Source organism: Denticeps clupeoides, chromosome 10 (assembly GCF_900700375.1).
Source record: "Denticeps clupeoides chromosome 10, fDenClu1.1, whole genome shotgun sequence".
Taxonomy (NCBI): Eukaryota; Metazoa; Chordata; class Actinopteri; order Clupeiformes; family Denticipitidae; genus Denticeps; species Denticeps clupeoides.
The window spans coordinates 4,715,366-4,737,543 of record NC_041716.1 but is presented as its reverse complement, the minus strand read 5'-3'; the positions used below and the strand labels follow the sequence as shown (position 1 = coordinate 4,737,543).

Sequence of the window (22,178 nt, the reverse complement as noted above, 5' to 3'; positions counted from 1 at the left end):
GGGCTGTTAAAATGAGCACATTAATCGGCAAGACTCATTTAACGCAGTGAAATAAATAAATGCCATTAACACAGCTTTACTTCCTGTGTGGGTTTGATCAATGACGTACATGTTTGGCATCTTGCAATTAAACTATATTCAAATGGAGACACATGGCAGCCAAGGCCCTCGAACTAATTAACAATTAATATTCATGAGCAATGAATTATTAATTTTTTTAAACCAGTTGACAGCCCTATTAAAAAAGAATCCTAATTAATTAATTACATGACAAACTGAATGAATGCATGATGCAGTTGAAAGAACAACTGGAAAATATTTTGTCTTCAATATAACATTTATTTCCCCCATCATGAGAAAATACTGTTTAACGGATTATTTGGCAAGTAGGTAAAATCTGCAGTTTGTACAAGCTTAAAATCTCTCACTCGAGCTCAACTTTAATGTTTTCTACAATAAATTCAAGTTTTTGTGCTTCATGGAAAGAGGGTCTGTCTGTCTAAATAGCATGTGAGCAACACAATGGACGCCCTACAGCATTAGTCTTAATGTTACTACTTCACAAAGCCCACCTCAGTGGTTTGTCTTTACATCCTACTTCTAATAGTCCATCTTAAATAAGAGATTTCTTTAAAATTTTCAATCAACCAATATATAATTTAATTTCTCTGCTTTATCGCTCCATAAATAAATTACATATCTTTGTATCAAAAATGAGAATATATATTCAGCGCTGCACAACCTTATGTGCGCTGGATCGCACCAACACACAACTTGTACATTTGTGCATCTGCATACACAAAGCGATGAAAACAATCCGAAACACACTTTGTAAGACGCCAGTTACTACATCTTTACACCTATGTACATGGTTCATTTCATCACGCCACTGTAAGTGATTGAACTGACTTGGAAATTAGGCCGTATATAAATTAGATATCGCATGATATAAACTGATATTTTTATATATATATATATATACACACACACACGTGAGTGTCTTTACAATATACAAAGTGGTTTGTAAAATTTTAAAAAGTAAAAAGCTATAGTAAGAAAATGGCAGTGATCCATTCATATGCCCGCACGCATTTGATTGAAAAAAAAAAAAAAACAAAAAACAAAAAAAATCAGGCCACACCCAGTGAGCCTTGAGAAGGTTCACACTCTTCATTTCAGAATGGAAAGCGAAACGTTGTGAAGCGGACTGTCCCTGTTGTCCCAGCACCGAGGAATAACGCGAACGTGGTAATGTCCGACTCTCTAGCCCACACTCCCGTTCCCCTTTTCCGCAGCAACCCGGCCAACTTGGCCTGAGAGGCGGAGTCCAGCAGGGTCCGTCTACAGGTATTTGGAGGTGATGAAGCCGTGCTCTCCTTGTACGCGGCTCAGGTGCATCATGGCTCGGTCATAGGCCACCTGAACTGACTTCCTGATGCTGGTCTTCCTGCCCTCCATCATGCGCAGTTTGTCCGCCGTGTCGTCCACGCCCAGTGGCGTCAGCTTATCCCGCGGCAACCACTGCCTACAGAAGCACAGAGTGGGGGTTCACGCTTAATCCGGTCTGCATATGACACGATCAAATGAATCTTACAAGAACAATACAATTTCAGAAATAAAAAATTAAATGTGTATATTGTAAGTATGTGGATATCTGATTGCATGAAAAACTAATTATTGTATATGATAAAGCTACAAAATGAATCATTCTGAGTATCTATTTGTACGAGGGTGGCTAATGAATTAAACTGGTTAAATTCTTCACACACGTCGCACGATACTACAGTGTGAGCAAAATTATTTTTGTATTTTAATATTCATTAAATATTCATAATATGTTAAATATTCATAATAAAATCTGAGTGATTAACAGCCCTAGCTTAAACCTAAAACGGCGTATTGCATGACCTGCCCTAATTTGTGTCTTTGTCTCAGCGTTGCATCATGGGAAGTGTCTGTTAGAGTGTGCTAACCACAGGAAACTCTAGGGATGAGGAACTGAATGCCGAAATGGCCTACCAGGTCCTCTTATTGTCGAAGAAAAGCACAAGAAAGAGCTTCTCCCCGATCTCCTCCTGCCGCTGCTCTCCCAGCCGGAGGACGTCGACCGGAGGCACGGGGATGGGCACCCCGTTATGGAGCAGCCCCTCCTGGGGCATGTCTGGATCGATGACCTACACGGAGAGGAGTTCATTAGCTTCTAAATGAACCACAATGCACCACTTCCTTCACCTCACAGCCACTGCGGCCAAAATCCTTACCAGGGCAGGGTAGGAGGGGTACCCACGGCACTTCGCCCACACCAAATCCAGAGGCTCCAGATCAGCGCCGTTCTCAAAGGAAAGCATGTTATTTCCTACAGAGAGAAAGATGCTGAACATCACAACAGAACATCTGCGGCTCCATAAATCAGAATGTCTTGCCGTTTGTGTGATTCTATATGACAGTTCAAATGAAGGTAATGTCCAGAAGTTCTGCACAACCTTCTTTCATTGACAATAGACAGCATTCTAACAATAATGGATTCTAATAATCCTGGAATTCTCGTCAACATAAAACACGTAATGTGTAACGAATAACAAAATGCAGCCATTACAGCCTGTAATGTGGTCCCAAAATACCACTCCAGATGCAGAACTAAAGGCCTATTCTTCTAAACCGTTCTTACCTGCGTCAGTGTAGTCCGAGTCTCCGTTAACCGTATCCAGAAAGGGAACTTTGGATAGGGCTGGCTTCCCTCGGCTTCTTTTTGGCGGTGAGCTGCTGCAGGACGTATAAATAATTTAAAAAAAGGACTAACTTTACTGTGCTGCAGAAGGAAACCACACATGAATAGACCAGAACTGCTTGAGGAGAACCTACAGTGCCTTGGGAATCACCGGGGACGAGCTGGACTCTGAATCGGAGCCACCGTCATTGTGCTTTTTGAATCCGTTTGTCAGGCCTGAAACGATAAATAATGGTTTATTAACAGTATGTTATTAAGTGGTAAGTATTTTCCCAACTTTACTGGAGAAACAAATAGATAATCACCAGTCTCCAGGGAAAGGTGGGGGGGCTTCTCCCTGTCTGAGGTCAGGGTGGGGTTCTTGGTCGGTGTGGAAGGTGTCGAGTTTGCTTCTTTGGGAATATCGGTGGCGTTGCCAGTGCCGACAGGAACCCCGCCCCCATTTTGTAGTTGGCCGTCTTTGTCTCGCTGTAGCTTGGCTCCATTTTTGGCCTTTTTGAAAAGTATCGAAGTCCGGCGGCCAACCCCGGTCGTTGGGGTCGGGGGAGTGCGGGTGTCGGGTGACGACAGGCCATTGACCATTTCCCCGCCATCTTTATGAAGCGCGTGTGTGGGCTCCTCTGCTTTGGTACAATTTTTGGTGGTCGGCGTTGGTCCTTCATCCTGACTGTCGGCGACCAGCTTCATGCGCTTGGGTATCCGGCTGGAGATCCTGGGATCTGCAGTCATTGGCCGCAGAGTGGGGGGATCCTGAGGGGCATCGCCCTGTGGAGGGGTCAGAGCCAGGCCTGAGGGCTCCAGCGTCGGAGGGGGGGTAGACTTTGCATCCTCTATCATAGGTTAAAAAGACAAATAAATCTTGAGACAAATGCTATACGTCAAAACTGAAATAACTGCTCACTGGTAATTTACATTTTTTGTGACTTATGATTATTATTACCATTATTAAAGATCGTGTAAACCTTCAACATGTGTGACCTGCACAGTCACGACCCTTACCTTTATCAGATGAAGACAGGGCATCGTCTCCGTCCTCCTCTTCATCCTCGTCCTCCTCTTTCAGGTCTCCGTTGGGAAGGTGTGGGTGGCGCTGACCCTGTCTGAAGCGAACATTGTGGATCTCTCGGCGCAGCAGCCGGATGCGGCGGGTCCGGGCGCCGCTGGTGCGCATGGTGGTCACCATGTCCAGCTTGTCCAGCAGCTCTTTCAGCTGGTCCTCCACAGACATGTGCAGGCGGTTCTCCGGGTCCAGGAGCGTGTCGACTGGGGTGGAGAAAATAACCATATTCAATAACCCTTATCCAGAGCAACGTACAATCAGTAGTTACAGGGACAGTCCGCAGCAAGTGTCTTGCTCAGGGACACAATGGCAGTAAGTGGGATTTGAACCTGGATCTTCTGGTTCATTCTATCCCGCCCCCTGTTTCAAACATGGCCCTAAAAGGCTTGCTATCTGGTTGCTTCTGCGTGATCTATTTCGTGGACCACTCACCATCGTCCCACGTGCAGCGGTAGAAGTCATTCTTGTGCGGCGACTCCTGGAGGTGCATCCCAGTGTCCAGGTCCAGCCCTACGCTCAGGGCCTGCCTGTGGGCCTGCCGCAGGATGGCGCCCCCCAGTGCTCGCAGGCGGACGGCAGCTCGGTGGAAGACTGTGTCCTTGGAGTTGTAACTCAGGCAGTTGCTGATCATGAGGTTAAAGTCGGCCTCCAGGTCATCCAGAGAGCGGTACTTGTGGGCCTCCAGTTTGGAACGCATAGTGGAGAAATCCATGGGGTGAGAGATAAAATCCAAATAGTCAGGGACCTGAAACCCCCCGGAGAAAACAAATATGTAAATAGCAGGTTTATGGATATATTTTTACAATTGTGGAGCAGATATCATTGAAATCACTATACAGGTTATACAAGACCTTAAAAATCAATAAACAAAAACATTTTAAAGATGAATTAATTCCTTCATTATCCGAAGACAGAGTAACAACAAAGTGAAAGTGAAGTGATTGTCATTGTGAAACATTGCAGCACAGCACACGGTGACACAACGAAATTTGTCCTCTGCATTTAACAGTCACCCTTGGTGAGCAGTGGGCAGCCATGACAGGGAAGCAGTGTGGGGGAGCAGTGTGTGGGGACGGTGCTTTGCTCAGTGGCACCTCAGTGGCACCTTGGGATTCGAACCTGCAACCTTCTGATTACGGGGCCGCTTCCTTAACCACTAGGCCACCACTGCCCCCTAAAGCATAATAATGACAAATCCAGTCCATTTTGGTAACATGTGAAAAGCAGACAATGATGAGGATTCCATGAAATCCTAAAATCAACAACCGGTTGGAATGCAAAATCTAAAAGTAAATCCGCACGAAGCGTTCGGACGCAACGGACCATCCTCTTAATCATCATCAGAGCCACTAACCTCCTTAATGTCGACCGGCTCTGTAAAGATCTGCGCGCCGTCCTTCTCTTGTAGCTGCTCCAGCGTGGTGCGCAGCAGCACCAGGGCGGGGGTCAGCTGCAGCTCCATCGCAGCTTGGTGCACCTTCACCTGCAGGAGAGAAGCGGCCGCGTTCAAACGTTGCAGGACACACAAGGCGCTGGTGTCACCAAACACGAGGTGTTGACAGTAGACACGCGCGAGTGTGATGCTGTGAGGTAGGCTAAACATCTCTCACACACACACAAATTTGCTTATTTCCAAAATGTTGGCAGCTATACCTGTTCCCGCTTCAATTTCTCCCGCTTGCGTATGAGCTCCACCAGCAGCCTGGCTCTCTCCAGGTCATGCCTCAGCTTCTGCCAGTATCTCATCTCCTCTCTCACAGCGCTGATCTTCTCGTCTGGTTCAGCCTGAACATTTGCAGACAAACCGTTTTTAATTAGACGGCTCCTGGTATGAAAAAAAAAGTTAGTGGTCCCCGAATACGGTATCTCTTTCCAAAAGTTCAACAGAGGTGCAGAATTACAGCCACTTTCAGCAAGTCCCAGGATGAGATTTCCCCAGGACGTGCCATTTCTGTGTCTGCCGCTTTAAATGCTAATGAGGAGGAGAGAGGCGGGGCGAAGAGGTTAGCAGCGCCTATAGAAGCTGAGCGGCCATTCACAAACAACAATGTTCGGCGCAGAGAGGACGTAGTGTCGGTATTTTCTTCTAGAAAAAAAATTCAATTAACCCAATGATTCTTCAGAGTCTCGCGTGACAGAACAAAAAAAAACATTTGTGCTCAATTTTATATCCAATCACCAAGCGACTGCAATGCTTTGTATGTTTGGATGACAGTCAGTGAAGACAGTTTTAGGGGCGGGGTGGGAAATTCTCTGGGCGGATCAAGCATGAGAAAGGGGAGGTAAACTTTCCTCTTATGACATCATACGGGGACAAATTCCAGATCCGACCGTCTGCCGCTCTCTGAACGGCGAAGCAGAATGAGCAAAGCGCTCTTTACACCTATCGCTATTTTTAGCCACCACAGGGCCATAGACAGGCTAGCAGAATTCATATTAATGTTAGATAATCTCACAAAATGTTCATAATCAGGGACCTTTAAACATTTATGGCATTTATTAAAAAGACTTAGAATCAGTAGTGACAGGGAAAGCTCAGGGACACAATCTTGCTCAGGGACACATTGGTAGTAAGTGGGGTTTGAACTTGTGACTCCCTGTGGTCTTCTGGTCTATAGGCGAGTGTGTTACTAGTTTGCTACTAACACCCTTATGAATTGCATTAAAGAGGGTGTTACGGTACACTTAATGAATCCTGTTAAAGCCCCGCTGACCCTCACCTGCTCGGCGCTTCTCTGGGACTGAAGGTGCGAGTGCAGCCGGCGAATGAGAGGCACGCCGTTGCGCGACTGCCGCTTTAGCAACCAGAAGTTGTGCAGCCTCTGCATGAACTGGTTCTTCCTCTGAATCAGAACCCCTTTACAGAGTTTGTTCAGCCTATGATACAACGTGACAAGAGCAAAACATAAGAACATGAAATAGAATTGCACATTATTAAAATACAGGGTGGGCCATTTATATGGATACACCTTAATAAAATGGGAATGGTTGATGACATTGAACACATTTTATAAGTGGTCAGAAACTTGTATAGCTCATGAAAGAATAAAATTAAGTCAAAAGCACACCGTTGTTTTTCTTGTGAAATTACCAATAAATCTGATGTGTCACATGACCCTCTTCCTATTGAAAAAACAAAAGTTGGATCCAAGATGGCCGACTTCAAAATGGCCATTATGGTCACCACCCATCTTGAAAAGTTTGCCCCCTCACATATACTAATGTGCCACAAACAGGACGTTAATATCACCAACCATTCCCATTTTATTAAGGTGTATCCATATAAATGGCCCACTCTGCAGTTATAGAAAGTGAAAGTGGTCGTCGTTGGAGAAGACTGCAGCACAGCACACGGTGACACAAACTGTGTCCTCTGCATTTAATCATCACCCTAAGTGAGCAGTGGGCAGCCATGACAGGCGCCCGGGGGAGCGGTGGTGGGGGGACGGGACCTCTTTGGTACCTTGGTGAATCAAGATTTGAACCCGCAACCTTCTGATTACAAGTAATTAGAATTTGGCCCCTCAAAACAATGCATTAACATACAAACCATAAAGCGCTATTATTTTTTTGTCATAATTACTACCTGTTTTAAACACAGACATTACATTCTACAGTATCTATCTATCTAATATATATCTATATATAGACAAAGTTTTCACAATATAGTTTTATATATATATATATATATAAGTGGTGGGCCGATAACGTGAGACTCTTATTCGGCGATAAAAAAAAAATATCGCCGTTAATCTGTTCACAAAGTTGGGTTGGGAGCTGGGTCTATACTACGCAAGCTATTGTGCCGGAGTTCAATGGTTTCACTAGATTTATAAGTATATTTCTTCTTTCTTGTGTCTTTTAGTTTCTTATTTCCTAAAGACTTTTATTTTGTTTTTGAGACCCGGTTCAGGTCTCTTGGACACATGGCGTGAGCTGTGTGAGGTGCGTGGGGTTTGTGTGCAAAAACTTATTTCTTTCATTTTAATTTATGTACATATTAGGAATATTTTGCATGTGTGTTATTTTGTGAATATCTTTTTATGTTCTTTTAATACTGTATATTGTAGAGAGAGGTGCAGAAAGACGTGATGTTCTGACGCGACCTTGCTTTTTGTACAGAATACACTTTGCACAGAAAATCTCTTGGGTGTCACAGCTCATCATTTGTGGTTCAAGAAACTAAATCAAAAAGTTACACAACACAGAAGAAGAACCACTACACTATGATGACTTTCACCTTGATATTTTAGCGCGGATGTATACCTAGCCGAATTGCACTGTAGGGGGCGAGAATGAGTCTTCGAACTGTGAAATTACCACATCAAACGTGACGTGGTAACATGGATGCAGCTATTTAACTGAGTAAACAGTTGGTAAACACAAGTACATCTTATTGAGGATAATTTATTTTCATCACCAATTATCATAGTAGAACAGCTTTCTCAAGCAGTTTGTGGTGCATTTTGGAAACAGGAGATGAGCCCCTGGTCTAATGCGCCCACCAAAAGACTTACTTTTAGTCATTATTTGGGTAGCACACATATTCTGAATGCCTTCGGCAGAATTCAAATGAGCCATTTTAATCTAGATTAATGTAGATTAATTTTACTTACTCTAGATTAATTCCAAGATCTAGATTAAGAAAAATGCCCACCTCTAATATATGAATATATAAATGTGTATATATATATATATATATATACACACACACACACACACACACACACACTATATTGTGAAATTTTTCGTCGTGCATTTAACACGTTGCTACTACACCTGTTGCTACTGACCTGTGGGTAGGAATCTGTGACACTGTGACCAGCAGCGTCACCGCCTTGCGTGACGGCAGCTCCTGGTTTTTCTTTCCTCTCTTCTTCTTCTGCTGCTGACGACTCGACTCCTTCCTACCGCCCCGTTTCTGCTTCTCCAAGCTCGGCGACCGCGTGTACGCGCTGCGGCCGCGGGCGGCCCTCCCGCCCGCCTCCTCCTCGTCTGACCCCGCCTGGCCCTCTTGGCCGGGTGGCGAGTGGGCTTGGCAAAAGGCCGTCTTCTTGACGGAGAAGGTGGTGCCGTTGACTGTGGTCTCCCGGACGGGCTCGATCTTCATGAAGAGGCCAGCGCGCTGGGCACACGTGACGTGAAAGGCGGTGTAGCAGTTGGCCTTGTGGCACTGGATGGACGCCCCCCCGCCTTTCTGCTTACACAGGTAGCAGGTGAGCTTCCAGCGAGCCGGTGGGATGTTGTCCACGCCCTCCACAGGCTCCAGGAACACCGTGTTGGCAAAGCACACCTCGGGGATCCAGATGGCGCACACCACGTGGGCCCACCGTCCATCGCTGGTCTGCTTGAAGGCCCCGCCCCGGTTGGGACACAGGACACAGTCCACGGGTCGCGACGGAGACTGCAGGCAACAGCGGCAGAGCCACTGTCCCTCGGGGATGTAGGGGACGCCGTAGCACTCCTGGTGCACGGCCAGGTTACAGATGTCGCAGAAGAGGATGACGTTGCTGTTGAGACACTCGTCGTCCAGACAAACGCAGCAGAAGGCGTCCTCGTCGATGCCGCTTTGGGAGGTACCATGGCTACGTGACTCCAAGAAGGACTCCTTCTCCAGGCGATCCATCAGCAGCTCGAAGGTGTTGGCTGAGACCGAGGCCTGTCCTTCAGACGCTCGCTTCTCATTGACCATCTCCAGCCACGCCAGGTCCTCCTCATCCATGTCGTACTCGCCCTCGGCATCCAGGTCCTCGGCGGACTTCTCTATGTAACGGAAATAAGCGGCTGGGAGAGGGGCGGCCTCGGTGGAAGGGTACGAATCCACCACTCGAAAGGTGGGCTTGGGCAACTGACTGGAGTTGCCATGATGGGGAGAGGCGTTGGACGGTGGCTGCGAGGTGTTACAACTGCTCTGTGACGTGGGCGAGGAATGCTTGGCGTCTTTCCGTCTGCCCTTGTGCCCGGTGGTTTTGCGTCCAGAACTGGTGACTCCGCACCCGGCGGGCTGCTCGCTGTTCTCTTTGTTACTGTTGCACTCTGCAATGTCCTGAGCAGTCATTTCGTCCTCTGTGATTACAGTAAGGGGGTCGAAAATGTTGATGCGGTGGAGTCTCCCATCCAAGTCCACTTCCACCATTTTCTGGGCCTGAGCGTAGGTCAGAGTCTCTCTGGCCGGTGACACCTTAAGGCTATATGGGGATGGGGGTCGTTGGTGGCCTGACCCGCGAGCCACTGCGCCCTTATCGGCAGCATTGGTACTACCGGCGCCGCAGCCCCCTGGTGGGTGTGCCCTCCTGCGTGGCTTTCTCATGGGCTCCACACCACACGGCCCCCGGGACTTGAACACCACCTACAGGAAATAAACACGACCAGATTACTATCCACACGTCCAGAGAGCACGCAAAAACTAGTTCCACGCGTGCGTCTTATACCTGTTTGATTAAGATTCACAGAAAATGCATAACAATTTACACTAAACACAAATACCTTGTTTCAAATGATTATATTAAAGGACTTGAACCTTTTGAGAATATTGTTATTGCTCATGCTCTAATTCCAATAAACAAAGTTTTAAAAAAAATAAAAAATTAAAGGACTTAAAATAGCAGTACATCTCTCTCTCTATATACACACACACACACACACACACATTTACAGCATTTATCAGACGCCCTTATCCAGAGCGACTTACAATCAGTAGTTACAGGGACAGTCCCCCCCTGGAGACACTCAGGGTTAAGTGTCTTGCTCAGGGACACAATGGTAGTAAGTGGGGTTTGAACCTGGGTCTTCTGGTTCATAGGCGAGTGTGTTATGAACTACGCCACTACCACCATTATATATATATATATATACACACACACACACACACACACACACACACACACACACACACACACACACACATACACATACACACCACTGAGTTTAAAATAATAAACAAGACATTTGATGATTTAATGCCAAGGAACAGAATCTCTATGAAAACTGCAGAGCCAGAAAGCACGATAAGGTTACCAATATAAAGGCTACTAAAATAAACCGATATCCCCATCCACTGCATGGTGTTTATGTAAAGTCGATGGATACAACTTTACGTAGTTACACCACTGTTACTACATCGCGGCGTAAAAAAAAAATACGCCCTGTCCCTTTAAACGCACCCCGCGCGCTCGCGTCCACACGCGGAAGTGCTCACACGTTAAACCGGTTATACAAAGTTGGGCCCGGGTTCCAGCCAGCTGTGTTCAGGAAACACTCGCATTTGGCAAAATCGAGAAGGAGACGACGAGAAGGAGGTCACGTCTGTAAACGGGGCCGCGATGCTCCACATCCAGCAGGAAACTAAGACCTTGAACACCACGGGCGCAAATTCGCAACGCAAAACGCATTTTGTTCTATGAATCTTCTCTCTCTCTCTCTCTCTCTCTCTATATATATATATATATATATATATATATATGTATACAGTACAAGTTTGGAAACGCCTTCACATTCAATGTGTTTTCTTTATTTTCATGACCTTTTACATGGTAGATTCTCACTGAAGGCATCAAAACTATGAATGAACACATGTGGAGTTATGAACTTAACAGAAAAAAAGGTGAAATAACTGAAAACATGTTTTATATTCTAGTTTCTTTGCTCTGATTACTGCTTTGCACACTCTTGGCATTCTCTCGATGAGCTTCAAGAGGTCGTCACCTGAAATGCTTCTCCAACAGTCTTGAAGGAGTTCCCAGAGGTGTTTAGCACTTGTTGGACCCTTTGCCTTCACTCTGCGGTCCAGCTCACCCCAAACCATCTGGACTGGTGACTGTGGAGGTCAGGTCTCCACTTTTTGTTAAGTACATAACTCCACGTGTGTTCATTCATAGTTTTGATGCCTTCAGTGAGAATCTACCAACGTAAATGGTCATGAAAATAAAGAAAACACATTGAATGAGAAGGTGTGTCCAAACGTTTGGTCTGTACTGTATATTTATATCTGACTTGAAGCAATCTTTTGACTTTTGATGGTGTACAGGTAGTTCAGCTCAGGTATCAAAACAGAAACCCATGATTTTCTCATAATCGGAGCAAAGTTTAACTTGTTTTTATTTTGCTACCACAGGAGGCGGGACTAATGTTAACGTTAGTTCATATAGAGGGCGCCTCTGTTGCTACTTTAGCAACGAGGAAACTGCGTAAAATAAAACCCCAACAGCACTCCTGTTAAAATCACATACCGCGACAGACAATTAGTCCGGCGACAAACAGCGCGTTTCAGCTCACCATTCCGTGTCCGTGTGGAGTTTATTCTGATCTTTAACGCCCCAACCGCACGCCAGCCAATCAACGCTCGGCACACTCGTACGGACAACAAATCCGACCAATCAGCGGGAGGCCAAGTCTCGCCTCGCCACGCTGTTAGGTTGCGTGCGACCCATTTCCAAAACGAAGCCATGTCAGCCATGTTTGCCGTTTGCCTGGTAGCTAAAAAATCTACCCCCCCCAAACACGTACAACATCCTCCCGACCAAAGCCCGTCACGGTGCACCGCGCTCCCGGCCACGGCCTCCGACCTCCCGGCAGAGCGACCCACTCGCGGGGCGTCGGCGGAGTCCGAGCGAGCGCCGCGCCGGCCGACTATTCCTTCGCCGCGTTAGCCGCCGGCTAACGAGCTAAAAAAAAAAAACACCCAGCAAATAAAACTTAATTGTAAGTTGTGGGCAAAGTTAGCACGTTGCTAACCTGCTGGTCAGCCGAAGTTTCTCCTCCACGAAGCCCGGCCGCAGGCGAGCCGGTTACCGCGTCGAGTTCCCCCTTCTCCCCGCAGTTCGGCGGCGCCTTTTCGCGCCGGCTACCCAGCCGCGCCGTGCCCGAGGAGCCGGTAAAGAAGTCTGGCGGAGCGTCCTCCGCGCCTCAGTCCTCCATGGCGTGTTCTCGCAGAACGCCCTCCGCGGAAACATGAACCCCGGGGCCGACAGGCGAGCCGCTCGCAGGCGCGTTCTTCTTTATTATTACTATTATTATTATTATTTTACATCGCACCGCGCTGTCAGGGGGGGATGGTGCTACGGGCTAGCCGCAAACGCACTGGCTTAGCTGGCTGGGCGGCTGGCGCGGGCAGGGAGAGCTGGGGCTTTCAGTCAAGATAGCGAGAACACGCCCCTTCGGAAGGGGAGAAGCGGGGCCGACTCGAGTACCGTCCGCGCCGGTCCTTTCACAGGGAGTCGGCGGAGTGGGAGCGGGAGCGGGGCGAGTGCGGCGCTCGCCGCACACGGGACCGCCGGTCGGACGGTCGCGCCGCGGCCATGGCCACGGTTCGCGCGGTGGCGAAAGGTGGGGCGCGCCGCTATACTTCGCCCCGCCGCTGCGCGCAACGCTGCCGTGGGATTTACTGCCAGCGCCCGGAAACACGCACACCGGTTAACTGCACGGAAAATACCCGATAAATTAAATAAACTCTTCAGCCTAAACGTTGCAAAAAACGAATCCTAATGTCCTCGTTGCACATGGTTTACCACCTTTTAAGGGTTAATAAAATGTATCGGTTACTTTAATTACATAGAATATTGCAGTTGCACTTTTCACAGTACCTCTTTGATGGCTGCCATTATATACCACATATATGGCAATTGTATTGATTGTATGAAATATTTATTTATTATTAACTGCCCTTGACCAAAAACGCGCATCACATGACAATATTAACACGAACCACGTCAAAAAGTGTCTTTCAGTACTATGAAATGTTTCTTTAGAGAATTCCTTACCGCTACATTTACATTTACAGCATTTTTCAGACGCCCTTATCCAGAGCGACTTACAGTCAGTAGTTACAGGGACAGTGAGTAAGTGTCTTGCTCAGGGACACAATGGTAGTAAGTGGGATTTGAACCTGGTGGGAGTTATTCTTCGTGTGCCTTTGCAGTTAAGGAAGTGGCCCCCGCAATCAGAAGGTTGTCGGTTCGAATCCCGATCTGCCAAGGTGCCGCTGAGCAAAGCCCCGTCCCCACACACTGCTCCCCAGGCGCCTATCCTGGCTGCCCACTGCTTAACGAGGGTGATGGTTAAAAGCAGAGGACACATTTTGTTATGTCGCCGTGTGCTGTGCTGCAGTGTTTCACAATGACAATCACTTCTTTTTTGAACTGTTGATGTTTGCACTCCAACAAAATCCATCCTCTTGCCACTCTTCAAATTTATTTTAATTAACTCAATTGTTAGTATTCAGATTTGTACGTTTTTCTAAAATTACATTGATTGGTCCTCAGTATGTGTATTTGCTGTTTCATACATTCACGCAATCACCATACATGCACCAGAAATAACCCATAACTCATAGCTTGCGTGCTTTGTCTCATCCGTGGCAAACATTTCTCCTGTAAAAAAAAGAGCTGTGGCCATTTCTGGGCAACAAAAGGCAAAGGGACTGTTGCCATCTGGTGAGGTTTAAGAAGTGTATTCAGCACAAGAAGCCTTACTTGTCATACTCCAACCACAAGACTCAGAATCCAAGCAAAAGCCAAAAGTAATTCATGGTCATTACAGATAAAAAATATTTTTTTGCAACTTTAAAATGCAGTCTCAGATGCGATTTGCTAAATTTATTTCTGGAGTGTTTTTTTCATGCCGCTAAAAAATGCCAAAATTTAATGGTTGTCATATGACTTGGCTCATTATATCAGTGAAACTCTGAAACTCATTATTGAGTTCAGAAACAGAGGGGCTTGAACAACATTGCAATGCAGAAAATATCCAAATGCATAATCGTCTCGAAATTACAACAGAAAAGTTAAGTATATGTCAGTTCTGTTTATTAAAAATAGCCTTTCATTTTACAAGCATGAAACCAACATGAAAGTAACATTTCAGCAACGTTTCAGATGCAGTTTGCCATTAGCTCATCTTTTTGCACCAGATTGTCTGTCAGCAGAACGAGTCGTAGTGTAAAATTGACACCATCACTGTGACATTGTCAGCGTATTCCGTCTCTTGGAGTCCCTCCTTGGGAAGGGGACAAAACTCTTAACTTCTTTAAACGACAGTCCTTCAGAGAAAGTAAATGAACAGCTCTATGTCAGTGAACACAGACCATCGCAACATACTCGACCATCTTAATGACTTCGACATTTGATGCCTTGCTGGATGAGACCGGTTACTAGTACCGGTGCACAGTAACCACCATCGAAGAAAAGGGTGCACTTACGGCGCCACTCCTCCAGGGGCAGCGTTGCATTATCATAGCTGTCATCGTACGGCAGCGGATCTGGACAATCTTCGGGGTCCCGCAGGCCGTCAAAGTAAGCATGGTCCAGAGCCTTGCTGGCCGTGAGGCGTGCTTCGGCATCTAACACCAGCATCTTCTCAAGCAGGTCGACCGCTACGAACAAAGAAGCCCTGCATTTTACCGGCCAGTTAAAAACCACACCACATCTTAACACACATGCATTCATTTATGAAGAGGGGGTCACTAATAGTTTCATAATTGTGCTATTATTATTATTTTTTTTTTTTTACAGGGGCAGTGGTGGCCTAGCGGGTAAAGAGGCAGACCCGGTTGTGTCACCGTGTGCTGTGCTTCACCATGACAATCACTTCACTTTCACTTAGATTTATATTTCATACGTACTACAATCAAGGGGGCAAAAAGCCTGCTTACTGACAAGCATTCTCGATTTGAACTTGAATAAAACAGCGTCTCCGCCCGCGCTCCGGAGAGCCGCTCTCAGCACGGCCGAGTGGAAAATGCAACTGATTGAAAGGATGATAATACAAAAAAACTACATGAATACAAATGGTCGCCCTTAATGCGAGTGTCAAACCTCCAAATTCTCCCAAAGTCGGTGGAATAATAAGTATAAACCGTACAATAATGTGCTGTGCTGGTTACCGTGGCTTGTTTTTCTGCTACCAGCTGGAACCTCGATGTAGATGACAGCACACGAAACTCTACATACGCCACTGTGTTTGATCTGTGTAACTCAGTTCAGTGAAACCTTTCGGCCTGAGCCAAGTACTAACCTAACCGTAGGTCAGGTTATACTCAAATTGTAATTGATTATACTCAATTAATCTACACTATTAGTCTACAACTTTCTCAAAGGTAATTCCTTCTATTCTCCCCTTTTAACATGACATGAAACATGAAACCTGGTTCGTGATCTACATTCGTGCAACTCTTGTCAGCAGAAAATGTTGTGGTGCACAGCATAGGAAAAAAAAAAAGTGTCACCATACATTGTATTCATGTACAAAAATGACCATTAACAATGCACCTTATTGCCACCGCCTCTCCGACAGTGACAGCTGTATTTCTAAGCCACAGGTCAGTTCACCCTGACCTCAGTGTTTTTCCAGTGACCTCCGATCTCACTTTACAGTGACCGGTTTCTCCGAAAAAAAAAAAAAATTTAAGGCTTCGCTCGAGAATGCAGGCGGGCTGGCTTCCTTTGATTTGGGCCGTTTCTCCAACCCCCGACCCCTCTCCTCTCTCTCTGTGTTCTATAATACAATAAAAAGGCGTCGGGCCACTCACCCTCGGGGCTGGCTCGGGGGAACAAGGTGGAGAAGTCTTTGCGAGGGTAGTGGGGGAGGGAGCTCACGTAGCTTTTGGCCTGAAAGACAAGTCTGCAAACTGAAATCCTTGCCACCGCGTACGGTTGAGCCAGAGCGCCGCGCGGATCTAGACTTTCTAGACACGTGATTGCACATTCCAGCGTTGCAGATTTTAATGTGAGCATCAGAAATACCTCTTGACTGTCCAATTTATTAACAAATTCAGGGCCCGGCACGCCAGTTACTCTCATTATCTGCGTCAGCTGATCCATGTCTGAGTGTCAGAGGTTAAAGAAAAGGTTGACGATCTATGCAAGAACATAAAAGCAACACAAGACGGCCCTCAAAAAGTTACATATGTCAGAGTGAAGGGTTCTGGTGCCGGGGACCCTGTGTAAATCGTTCACGGCTTTAGATGAAGTTGAAAGGGATGAAATGTAGGATGGGTCACCCGGCCAGCATAAGGGTCAACACCACTGCCACTGAGCAAAGCACCGTCCCCACACACTGCTCCCCGGGCGCCTGTCATGGCTGCCCGCTGCTCACCAAGGTTGATGGTTAAAAGCAGAGGACACGTTTGGTTGTGTCACCATCTGCTGTGCTGCAGTGTGTCACAATGAAAATCACTTCAGATTCACTTAGTCACACATTCTGAAAGCGTGTCCAATTTCTAGCAAAGACGTTATGAAACGAATGAATGAGGCCCAGAAATCGAAAAGGATACAGTCTTTGCCTTTGAAGAGGGTTTTCCCATTGATCATTTCCGCCATGATGCAGCCAACTGACCAGATGTCCACTAAGATGGAAAATAGTCAAAATAGAGATTCACAAATCCTAGTTTCATGGACAGTTCATATTTTTTAAAATGACATGTTCATGTATCTGTGTTATCGTTTATTTTTGAGACGTTGATGGATTCCTTCCATTTACATTTACAGCATTTATCAGACGCCCTTATCCAGAGCGACTTACAATCGGTAGTTACAGGGACAGTCCCCCTCTGGAGACACTCAGGGTTACATGTCTTGCTCAGGGACACAATGGTAGTAAGTGGAATTTGAACCTGGGTCTTCTGGTTCATAGGTGAGTGTTACTCACTAGGCTACTACCATCCTTCCATTTACTGTCCTGAGGAATAATACAGAGAATGGGGACAACTCTGCCTGACAACTGCACATTCACAACCCAACAGCTCCGTCTAGTGGTGCTTCCCTACCTGACACTGAATGAACAGATTAGCCTTCGCCGTTTAAACAATTAAGGGGTCATTTACTCATTTACATTTACAGCATTTACATTTACTCATTTACAGGATTGGACAAAAATTTGTGATGAGTAAATACCCAAGACTTTGCCATAAATGTAAGTAATTCCATTACAGTTCACGGAGCTTTGCCGTTTTTATTCACTATTTCATCATTTTTCTTTTGTGGTGATTTTTTTATTTTTATTTGAGGCCAATACGGGCGTAGGACTTATTTGTAGGCGTGTCTACTCAACGTACATTTCAATATGACTGAGGAGAGAGACGAATATAACGAACAGCGAACCAAATCGCCTCCCCAGCGAGAAGAACACAGACACGTTTAATGAAGGAAATGACCAGCCAGGGCGGCCAGCACTTTCCAAGGCTGCTGGAGAGAAGCGGCGGCTTTCTTGCCAGTCTGGGTGTAGTGCATCCAGTTCAGTATGACCTCCGGGGCTCGGTACCAGCGAGTCACGACGTAGCCCGTCATCTCCGGCTCGGCGTGCCGCGCCAGGCCAAAGTCCAGGATCTGCGTTGGAACACATCGAGTCGTCATGGCGAGTGGTACAGAACGTCTCCCCGAGCTGCCGGGCTCGCGAGTCTACGCCTCTGCATACCTTGAGCTGGCAATCCTGGTTCACCGCCAAATTACCAGGCTTCAGGTCCTGAAAGAGGAAGTGATTTTATAACTACGTACAGGTCACTGATAAAATACTCGTTTTAACGCCGAGAAATACGAAATAAACAAGTAGATGGGTGGATCGTTATTTTTTATTTTTTTTATTCAGGTATTTAAGGCTATATGATTTGTAAAATATAAGGCCGCAACTAGGCCACCTCCAGATGGAACCAGAATCAACACAGCAGCAGCACTTCTCCATGCAAATATCCTCCACCAGGACTGAACCATCAGGAAACATTCAGAGTATCGATACTACCTACTCACACTTTTATTTAAGAGGACACCGTGCGACCCGACGAAAATCCAATTTGTTGCATTGGTTTTGCACAACGCACCCAAATGCAAAACGTCTCAATATTGATCGTCTATCTTACCCGTGGTCCCACAATGCACTGCGGTCCAGCTCCCGCTGCTGGGCAAGAACCCGATATCAGCTGACAATCAAATTACAATGAATCCGGCGCCCACAGAGGGCAAACGCTGCCGTAACGCACGCCGTTCTTCAGCAGGGAGCTGCTGTCTGGACTAATAACCCCCTGAAACGCCGCAACGTTGCCGAACTGTGAACACAGACGGCCCGCTTCTCCAGTCGACGCGCTAAAGGCGTTCCCGACGTGTACGGACTTCGTCCCGGTTCCACTCACCCTGTGAATGATGCCTGCGCCGTGGATGTACTGTGGAAATGACAAAGCGGGGACAGAATCAGGACCGACAGCCCAGGCCGCGTGGCCCTGACGGTGCGTCCGACAAACCTGGAGCCCACACAGCATCTGATAGACCAGGAACTGGACGCGGTCCTCCGTCAGGAGCCCCCGCACCTTGGACAGGTCCGTGTACATGTAGGGCATCACCAGGTAGCTGTAACGCCGGAAGGGTTCGAGTCAGGGTTACACCGAGGGCGGAAAACGCTCCCCGGCGCCGCGCGCGGCTGCAGGCGAACTCACAAGTCGTGGAAGTCCTCCAAGCCGCGGGCAGGCGTGAACACGTCCAGCAGCCCGATCACCTGGAAGGGAGCAGCGATTAGACAAGCGGCGGCGTCCAGGGGCCACGGAACGGCCCCCGCAGGCCCGGGTGGCCGGATACTGACGTTCTCGTGCTTCATGTGCTTCAGCAGCCGCAGCTCCCTGTAGGCCCTCTTGGCGAAGATCTCGGACTGGAACGGCCGGTGCAGCTTCTTGATGGCCACCTTCTCGCCCGTCTTGTCGTTGAACGCCGAGCTGCCGGGGTTAAAACGAAGCCCAATGAAGCCGGTGGTGCGACCAGCATGGTGTAACCAGAAGTGTAACCAGAAGTGTGGTGTAACCAGCAGTGTAACCAGCAGTGTGACCAGCGTGGTGTAACCAGCAGTGTGACCAGAAGCGTGGCGTGACCAGCTCGGACTCACCACACGGAGCCGTAGGCGCCCGTACCGATCTGCTTGAGAGCTCGGTACTTGTCGGGGACTTCCCACGTCGTGCTGTTGATCTCCTCCCGGACGAAGCGCGCTCGGTGCGACTCCATTTGCTTCCGTCTGCTTGTTCAAATGTGAACGGACCGACGAGCGCGATGGGACCGGAGTCGCTCGTCGCTGCTTCTCCGCCCGGATGCGTGTTAAGGAGTCTGCGCCGCGTCTTGCCGCAACTTGCGTCGCCGCGGTCTGCTGCCAAAAGCTCCCCCGCCCGCCGGAGAACCGCGCCAAGCCCGGGGCTGAGGAGCTCGACGCCGCCGGTCACCGGCGCTCCGCACTTCCTCCTTCACCACGGCTACAAACGCCATTAGCACGGAACAGAAGGGCTTTTATATACTATGCTCTATATACGGCCGTGAAATGGGATTAAAAATCAGATCCTGCAGTGCAGACATACGTGTAGAAAAATACAAATCCACAAATAAACACGACAAGGGGCAGCAATTACAAATCGTGGTTTTATATACAGTGTATGTTATGTATTTAGCGTGTGTGGGTTACATGTTATTGCACATTAGATATATTATTATTATTGCATTATTACTAACCTATTCGTGATCTGATCGTTCTTCCTGTTAATTCGAACCTCGTGAAGCCGCGAATGGGATTTTCTATGACCTTTCCATGGCACTACAAATATCACTCCACTTTCACTTTACATATCACATCAGGATTTTCACACTTTTTAAATAAAATATTAACTCATTCCAGGTTATGTGGTCGAAATAGGTGAGAGTTGAATAGAGGGTACGTATTGCAATATTACGGTACGTACTGCACTTACTAAAAGAACGGAATGTTTTACATTTCTTTCTAACTCACGCACACAGCCGCTTTCGTTTTGATGTCACGGGAACACGAGGTCACACGTTGTCACATGACCGAACCCGGAAGTCGCTTGGGGAATTTGCGAGTTAAAGATGCAAAGCTGCGCGAAGAACGTCTTTATAATCAACCCAAAATCCCGCCACTAGTGCAATCGGTTCGGCTACAAAAACTGCGCGTTATTACGCGCAACGCGAACGACGCGAGATCTGGCAACACGGATCCAGTATTAACATTAACAGCATTTATCTGACGCCCTTATCCAGAGCGACTTACAATCAGTAGTTACAGGGACAGTCCCCCCTGGAGACACTCAGGGTTAAGTGTCCTGCTCAGGGACACAATGGTAGCAAGTGGGGTTCATAGGCGAGTGTGCTACCCACTAGGCTACTACCACCCCAGCACGCAGTGTACTTTATTCTGAAGGACAAAGGACAAATGTTCCAAATATTGAACAGAGAAGATAGGTGGTTTGAGAGAGGAGCGGAGGAAGCTTTGCATGTGCAAATCAACAGAGGTGGAGGCCTCCGACACAACTTATCTTAACCTATAATGCTGCCCTTTCACCCATCACCCAGGAAAATCAGGCCCGATTCACACGTCCACCAGGTTGGCAACACAGCTGCCGGGTGTGGGGCTGTCACACCTACCCACCCCACTGCCCTGTTTCACTTAAGCCCACTCCAGCAGGAAGGAGGTGAGACCAACCTGGAGGATAGATTTGCGGTCACAAGCCAACTTCCCTCAGAACGAGAATGAAGCGCATCTACCTTAAAGAAGGAAGTCCAGTTGCCACGACTCAACTTTCAGACAATTTCACTAGATGTCCACTAGATGGCGCGCTGGCGACGCGCGAAACGGCCCACGCGTTTCCCGCTCCCCGCCACTCGTTTCTTTCCCTCCTCTCTCCAGAAGATTGGATATCAGCGGGGATTTTTTCCTAACGAGCTCGGAGGCGCGTCTCCCGTGAAAAGATGCTGCGGGGCATGACGGGCTTCCGATTTGGTGGGGAAATGAAACCCTTCTCTCGGTGGCCTCTGCAGGTACATGGCAGCTGGCGTCCGTGCTTGCTGCAGTTGTAAATATGCAAAAGCCCCGTAAATGTGTTCCAAAAGTGCACAATAGGCAATTCATAAAAGCTATCAGCTGATGAAGACAGTTGCTTTGCACATGGAGGATGATGTGATCATCAGTCCCTTCTTTTCAGCCACACAATGGGCTTATTAGTACTTCATTAGCGCCTCATCTTCTGATGGTCAACCTATTGTTGCAGGAGATATGATCAGCGGACACCACCCAGCATCACACATTTAGTGAGAGACGTAGCTGCTCCGCTTATACGTTCATCATCATTGTTAAACTGCAGCGAACATTGTGTTGCTGACACGGCAAAAACTCTTATTGTGTTTTCCGACTCTGTCTCCTTTGTCTCCGACTGGTCCATTTACACAATTTAATCTAAAACTTCCCAGACAGCAGAAAGATGTACTGCATATTCTCTTCACTGATTCTACTTTTATTAATGGGTGTTAAAATGTGATAACAGATTGCCTTTGATGAGTTATACACCGCTGAATAGGACTATTATGTATTGTCTTATCTCTGTGGATCTGCGTGAGGTTTTCCTTCCTTTTCTGAGCAAGACAC

At 47.2% G+C, this 22,178-nt stretch overlaps 2 protein-coding genes across 11 annotated transcripts; both read right to left on the bottom strand.

Annotated features, from left to right (window-relative positions):
* Positions 1–318: 318 nt before the first annotated feature.
* brpf3b (bromodomain and PHD finger containing, 3b) lies at positions 319–13,106 on the bottom strand. 5 transcript variants are annotated; one of them, XM_028994960.1, is made up of 13 exons: positions 12,522–13,106; positions 8,582–10,137; positions 6,509–6,665; positions 5,442–5,573; positions 5,143–5,271; positions 4,221–4,533; positions 3,728–3,991; positions 3,034–3,558; positions 2,863–2,944; positions 2,669–2,763; positions 2,262–2,356; positions 2,020–2,174; positions 319–1,525 (listed from the first exon to the last, which is right to left on the bottom strand). In XM_028994960.1, the coding sequence occupies exons 2-13, from the start codon at positions 10,096–10,098 to the stop codon at positions 1,342–1,344; spliced, it is 3,648 nt and encodes a 1,215-aa protein (XP_028850793.1). In that variant the 5' UTR covers positions 10,099–10,137; positions 12,522–13,106; the 3' UTR covers positions 319–1,341. The 5 variants fall into 5 exon arrangements, with proteins under 5 accessions (XP_028850793.1, XP_028850795.1, XP_028850794.1 ...); XM_028994962.1 differs by lacking the exon at positions 12,522–13,106 and adding an exon at positions 12,308–12,422; XM_028994961.1 differs by lacking the exon at positions 12,522–13,106 and adding an exon at positions 12,294–12,381.
* Positions 13,107–14,568: 1,462 nt separating this feature from the next.
* Positions 14,569–21,324, bottom strand: mapk13 (mitogen-activated protein kinase 13). 6 transcript variants are annotated; one of them, XM_028994969.1, is made up of 12 exons: positions 19,644–20,641; positions 19,347–19,476; positions 19,204–19,262; positions 19,012–19,117; positions 18,904–18,933; positions 18,195–18,242; positions 17,992–18,106; positions 17,056–17,127; positions 16,526–16,605; positions 16,312–16,390; positions 14,983–15,156; positions 14,569–14,823 (listed from the first exon to the last, which is right to left on the bottom strand). In XM_028994969.1, the coding sequence occupies exons 1-12, from the start codon at positions 19,757–19,759 to the stop codon at positions 14,738–14,740; spliced, it is 1,095 nt and encodes a 364-aa protein (XP_028850802.1). In that variant the 5' UTR covers positions 19,760–20,641; the 3' UTR covers positions 14,569–14,737. The 6 variants fall into 6 exon arrangements, with proteins under 6 accessions (XP_028850802.1, XP_028850799.1, XP_028850798.1 ...); XM_028994966.1 differs by adding an exon at positions 21,302–21,324 and having other exon boundaries at positions 16,312–16,605; positions 18,904–19,117; positions 19,644–20,001; XM_028994965.1 differs by having other exon boundaries at positions 16,312–16,605; positions 18,904–19,117; positions 19,644–20,001; positions 20,255–20,729.
* Between the last annotated feature and the right edge of the window lie 854 nt (positions 21,325–22,178).

What these genes read in the sequence shown, in the direction of transcription:
- brpf3b (XM_028994958.1), bottom strand. An exon ending in CCACCTTTCCCTGGAGACTG is followed by an intron (nt 2,945 to 3,033) that starts GTGATTATCTAT and finishes TTATCGTTTCAG; the next exon opens with GCCTGACAAACGGATTCAAA. An exon ending in TTCGACAATAAGAGGACCTG is followed by an intron (nt 1,526 to 2,019) that starts GTAGGCCATTTC and finishes GTGCTTCTGTAG; the next exon opens with GCAGTGGTTGCCGCGGGATA.
- mapk13 (XM_028994966.1), bottom strand. Translation starts at nt 19,759, where the DNA reads ATGGAGTCGCACCGAGCGCGCTTCGTCCGGGAGGAGATCAACAGCACG. An exon ending in AGCACATGAAGCACGAGAAC is followed by an intron (nt 19,263 to 19,346) that starts GTCAGTATCCGG and finishes GCTCCCTTCCAG; the next exon opens with GTGATCGGGCTGCTGGACGT. An exon ending in TTGGAGGACTTCCACGACTT is followed by an intron (nt 19,118 to 19,203) that starts GTGAGTTCGCCT and finishes CCGGCGTTACAG; the next exon opens with CTACCTGGTGATGCCCTACA.